Source organism: Microtus ochrogaster, assembly GCF_000317375.1.
Source record: "Microtus ochrogaster isolate Prairie Vole_2 chromosome 14 unlocalized genomic scaffold, MicOch1.0 chr14_random_1, whole genome shotgun sequence".
In the NCBI taxonomy this organism is placed as follows: domain Eukaryota; kingdom Metazoa; phylum Chordata; class Mammalia; order Rodentia; family Cricetidae; genus Microtus; species Microtus ochrogaster.
In genome coordinates this window covers 35,157,104-35,163,141 of record NW_004949096.1, presented here as the reverse complement: position 1 = coordinate 35,163,141, position 6,038 = coordinate 35,157,104, and the positions used below count along the sequence as shown (strand labels likewise).

Here is a 6,038-nt window from a genome sequence, read left to right as displayed (position 1 = left end):
GAGAAACCCTGTCTCGAAAAACAAAACAACAACAACAACAAAAAAAAAATTAATATAAGCCTCTGTGTGTTTATTTGGAACTGAATGGCTGTGGGACCAGGCGGGACAGATATTTCCATCGACAGAGTACCAGGGCAGCCTGATTTGTATAGCAAATTCCAGGCCAGCTAGGGCTAGAGACCTCTGTCTTTAACAACAAGCAAACGTCTACAAAAATAGGTGCATTCTCAAGTCTCTGGCAGAACCATGCTTACTGGTCTATTCATTCCCATTATTTCTCAACCATATTGCTGAGAACTTGCTGAAAGAAGAGCAAGCATCACAATATACTGCTTCAGTGGAAAGTCAACCTGTTCTAATTTCATGTGCCAGTATCTACTTCTACCTCCATAAAATAGAAAAAAAAGACTTGAAATTGCAACTGTTCTACCCAGTCCCTTCAACACAAACCATTAGAAGACCATCAAGGAAGGCATCACGGACCAAGAAGGCTTCTACTGTTAATAACAACAGCAACAAAGAACACTTTCGCAGAACCTACTCCAGGCACCAGTCTAACAGAACAAGTCTTACATTTGCTTACTACATTAAGAAACTTGGTTTCTTTTTTTGTTGTTGTGCTCAAATACTCTGAACTAAAGAGACTTAAGAAAGGGTTTTTAAAGACTCTAGCTCACAGCTCCATCAGTAAGAAGGTCAGAGTGGCAGGAGCCTGAAGCAGCTGATCACACTGCATCCACAATGAGAAGCAGAGAGATGATGCAAGCTGCTTTTCCACTTATGCAGTCAGGATCCCAGCCATGGAACGGCTCCGCCTGTCCTAGAGTGGACAGTGAGTCTTCTAACCTCAATGCAATTAAGATTCTCCCACAGATGTGCTCGGAGGCTATATCCCAGGTAATTCTAGAGTCTGTAAATTGACAGTTAACAGTAACCAGCACAGGTTGTTATTCTTATCCCAATTAAAGATGAAGAAACACAAGCAGAGGAAGACGAAGTAACTTGCCTAGTAGCACACAAGAGTAAGTAGAAGAACCCAGGAAGTCTGGCTCTGCACATGTACTCAGGCTACAGATCTCTTCTCTAGTAGCAAGCTATACCTTAACAGTATGGGAACTGTCTGCCCTAAGAAATACAGTTCAAGGGCTAGTAAGTACCTCAGTGGTAGAGTGCTTGCCTAGTATGCACTAAGCCCTAAGTTCTTTCCCCAGCACTGCCAATATAAAACAGAACAAAAAAGGCCACCAGGCAGAATTTCATTTGAAGGTAGAGATGAAGAAATTTCAAGGTTCACTTTCCTGCTGTTTCTGTCATCTGCACCTTACCATATCTGCCATTTGTTCCAAAACTACAGTGGATCTCTGTAAATACACTTACAAAGATCTCATGCTGTTTCTACTTTGGGTAGCCTGAAGTGAGATCAAGGCTTGTGCTCCATCTGGTACTGACCTCTGATTCCTTTAATCTGCCTGAATAATCCCTTTTGCTGGGATTCTAACACCTTCTGACTTGGTCAAATTAAACCTAAGATCACCCATAACATGAATAGGTGAACACATATGTTTGACAAGTCACACCTAACACAAGGTAACTTGTTTTCTAGGCACTAATTGGGTGCTTTCTAGTGTTTTATGGAGTTGGGAACTTGGTCTGCCCCAGCAGTGGATTGATATATCCACAATACCAATGACTGGGCGTAATTTAGCAGAAAGTGGACGCTGAGGAGTCCAAAACTTTCACCTTAAAGTTATGATTCTTCCCAAATTCCAAACTCTAGCCAGCTGGGGTGTAGAGAGATGGCTCAGTGGTTAACAGCACTGGCTGCTCTTCCAAAGGATCCAGATTCAATTGCCAGCACCTATACAGCAGCTCACACTTGTCTGTAACTCCAGTTCCAGGGCTTCTGACACCCTCCCACAAACATATATGCAGGCAAAACACCAAAAAAAAAAAACCAAAATAAAAATAAATTACATATTAAAAAAAAACCCACAAAAACCCAGAACTGCTCTTTCTCAGACTGCTAGTCTGACAAGAGGGAAATCCTAACATCGAAGAGATTTCAGACTCTCAAAGGAGGAAGAACTGACTTGACTAGAGAATCAGTAAGGACAAATGTCGTACGCTAATAAGCATTAATGAAAGAAACCAAACATGGGGCAGCAGAAGACAAACTGAAAGGGTCTCTTTTGTTAGTTGGGAAGTAACCTACACCACAAGAAAACTGAACACACTGAAGAACCTTACAATTAGAAGGCCCTAGAGGAAATTCCATACCAAGAACCTTATTAAATTGAACAGCCCAGCCGGGCAGTGGTGGCGCACGCCTTTAATCCCAGCACTCGGGAGGCAGAGGCAGGCGGATCTCTGTGAGTTCTAGGCCAGCCTGGTCTACAGAGCTAGTTCCAGGACAGGCTCCAAAGCCACAGAGAAACCCTGTCTCGAAAAACCAAAAAAAAAAAAAAAAAAATTGAACAGCCCATTTTTTCCCCCTGTAAAAAAAAAAAAAGCAACTACTCTTATCAATGAATTGGTGGAGAGTTAGTTCCTCAAGGGAAAGTGATGGAAAAAAGAGATCGCCAACAGTGGTGGCACACACCTTCATCCCAGTGCTCAGGAGGCAGACATAGGCAGATCTCTGAGCTTAAAGCCAGCCTGGTCTACAGAGGGAGTTCCAGGACAGTCAAGGCTACACAGAGAAAGCCTGTCTCAAAAAACAAAACAACAACAAGAAAGATCTTCTTTCACCTGGATAGCATGTATGTGAATCACCACATATTTGCCTTCTGACGAATTCAGCAACCAAAAGATTTTTCCTCTTTTTACTACAAAGCAATAGGATATAAAAAGCAAATAAATATTCCTTTGTATTTCAACTACCTGGGCTCAATTATTTTTTACTGTCTTTTAAAACATGTATGTTTCAGGGGCTGAGGGTGGTAGAGGGCTAGCACGGCGTGTGTGAGACCCTGTGCCTGATTCCCAGGCTCAAACAACAACAAATATATTCTTCAAGCGTTCCTTTAAGAAGAGATTTTCAGCCGGGCAGTGGTGATGCACCCCTTTAATCCCAGCAGTGAGGAAGACGTCAGCCTGGTCTATAAAGCAAGGATAGTCAGGACTGTTACACAGAGAAACCCTGTTTTGAAAAACAAAACAAAACAAAACAAACAACAAAACCAGAGTATTTTCAGCTGTGCATAGTGGTGACACATGCCGTTGTCCTTGCACTCATGAGCCTCAGGCAGGAGAATCATAAATTTGTGGATAATGTAGGTTATAAAGAGAAACTCTAACTCAGAAACAGCAAAACCACCCACTCACTGAAAACAACTTACACTCGTGTAAAAATGTGTCAGCCTGATATAGTCTTGTCTTCTTCTTGTGTGTTGTTTGCCTCATAACCTGGCCTTTTCTAGCACCTAGGCTTTAGTGGCTTCTGTCACTTTATACAATGCCAATTTCACTGTTCTTTCCGCCTCTATCGTATCACTGAGATATCAAGTTAGTCATCAACACTTCTAAGCTCTACATATGTGTAGAAATTTATTTTTACTAGGATCTGTATTACAGTAGCATGCTGTTCATAAGCGCAAAAAGTTAAATTTAATGAATGGCAAAAAGTAAAGCATTCTTTCTTTGTAAAAGCTATTTGGATTTATTGTATGAGAGAGAGAGAGCGCAAGAGAGAGCAAGAGAGTGTACCAGCATGAGTGAGTGCACATATACAGGAATCAAAGTGGGGCTGGAGAGATGACTCACGGCTCTTACTTATGATCCAGGTTCTGTTCCCAGCACCCACATGGCAGGCAGCTTATAAAAACTTTAACCCCAGTTTCAGGGAACCTGATGCCCTCTTCTGGCCTTTGCAAGCATTGCATGTATATGGCACACAAATGCAGATAAGACACACATAAAATCAAAAGAAGAAATCTTGTTATGTGGATGCCGGAATCCCGACGCAGGTCCTCATGACTGCGCAACAAGAACTCATCTGCTCAGTCCTCTCTCCAGGCTAGCAGACTGGTATCACTTTGTAATGTAAAAATACATATACTTTTAATTTCTGTATATGCATGTCTGTCACATGCATGCAAGTACCTGTGCAGGCCAAGAAGGACATCAGATCCCCTGGAGCTAGAGTTACAGGTGGTTGCAAGCAATCAGATTGTGGACACCAGGACCCAAACTCAAGTTCTCTAAAAGAGCAGCAAGTGCTCTTAACTGCTCAGCCATCTCTATAGTCCTAATTTTCACAAACTGGTAAGACAATCATGGTAAATACTGGAATTAGATTGATTTTAAGCATATGTAACTTTTACAACTATGAGGAGATTAAAACTAAGAGTAAACACTTCATTTCTGTACGATTATATCCAATAGCATTTTCTAGGATCTCATGTAGTATATGAAATTAAAATTCTCATCATCTTATTTTGTCAAAAAAATTACAAATACCATAACACATGAAAATATGGACATGACTTTTAATGTAAAATATCAGTGCTATATTAAAAACCTAAAATCTTCGTGAAGAATATTAATAATACCATATCAATATGGGCAATATAGCAAATAATTTTGTTTGGTATTTTGGTTAACATAACTTGTTTCCAGGAAGTGGGGTAGTACAGGTTTGGTTAGATATAAATGAACAAACCTACACAGTATTATCTTCTAATTTGCATTCCTTTGCAGATTTTATAGTAATGTCAGTACCTCAGTTTGAGGCTCTCAGAGAGTCTTTCAGCTTCTTCAACAGCTTTTTTGATGTTTGCAGGTCCGAGTATTGAATGATAGTAATCCTAGAAGTATAAAAATCATTCCACAGTTAGTATGGAGCACTGCTACAGCAGCAGTGCAATGTAAAACACTGAAATCATGGTGCCTATAGAAAAGGAAGGTTACATGAAAGCAGAAATATTTGTTTTAAACTCCCAACCATTTATCTGCACAACTTACTGCCCAAATGTCTCAAAAGTATCGCTGTCTATCAGTATGTAAAAACCCACTATGCAATACATTGAACGTATTCATAAAAAGCCGTTCAGTGTAAACACTGTTCCTATTGCTTATACATAAATGCTAAGGAGAGTTTTTGAGAGCAAAGCAGATTTTCTTCTTATAAATACACATTACACTAAGTTCCTTTCCTCCAGTCTCAAAGGAATAAAGCAGATTATGCAAAGATGTAAAGGGTGGGATTTATTTATTAAGATTTGCCAGGACAGGGCTCAGTTTGTATTCCAGGATGGCTTAGAATTTAAGATCCTCATCCTCCCTCTCCCTTCCTCTCTCTCTCACCTCTCTCCCCCCCCTCCTCTCTGTCTGACTGTCTGCCCTTCTTCTGGAGAGGTAGTTTCTGCCTCTATCTCTCCTCCCCCCTTTCCCCTTCTCCCCTTCCATTTCCCCTCCATAACCCTCTAAATAAACCCTATACCTAAACTCGCAAAAAAAAAAAAAAAATTTAAGATCCTCATCCTTGACTCCAAAGAGATAGAATTATGGGGGTGTTCCTCTATGAGAGGCCTGTTTAATTATATTAAACGAAGGCATTTTTGGCTACTTGGCACCCAAAACAAGTTTTATACTTGAGGAAATCATAAATTTCTAAAATCAAGTAACAAAAAATAATGGTATAATTTAACTAAAAAAAAAGGGGGGGATAGGGAAGTTACTAACAAGCATAATTGAAGTTTGTTTTTTCTTTTAAATAACTACTTCAAAAGGTTACTCATTGTGGTCAGTGAAATTTTCCACCCAAGGCTTTTTGGATCTAATTCACTACATACCACTGAGACTTTGTAAATGGAACCTATTAGCAGAGTTCACCACCAACAGTAATAATAATAAAAACGAGAGAGAGAGAGAGAGAGAGAGAGAGAGAGAGAGAGAGAGAGAGAGAGAAAGAGAGAAAGGCAGTGAGAAAGGATTCATCTTCAGCAATGAAGTGGTCAAGAGTGGCGATGGCAAAGAAAATCCATTGTAACAGTTATCACTATCTATGCATCTGTTTAAACCAAAAGAAATCATATTTT

The 6,038-nt window shown here is 40.0% G+C and overlaps 1 protein-coding gene across 1 annotated transcript in view; it reads right to left on the bottom strand.

Annotated features, from left to right (window-relative positions):
- The window catches only part of Usp8 (ubiquitin specific peptidase 8), a 49,497-nt gene that overhangs the window by 28,453 nt on the left and 15,006 nt on the right, over positions 1 to 6,038 (bottom strand). The window contains exon 4 of the mRNA XM_005364419.3: positions 4,720 to 4,805. Within this exon, the coding sequence (XP_005364476.1) occupies positions 4,720 to 4,805 (86 nt within the window). The remainder of the gene's footprint in view (positions 1 to 4,719; positions 4,806 to 6,038) is intronic.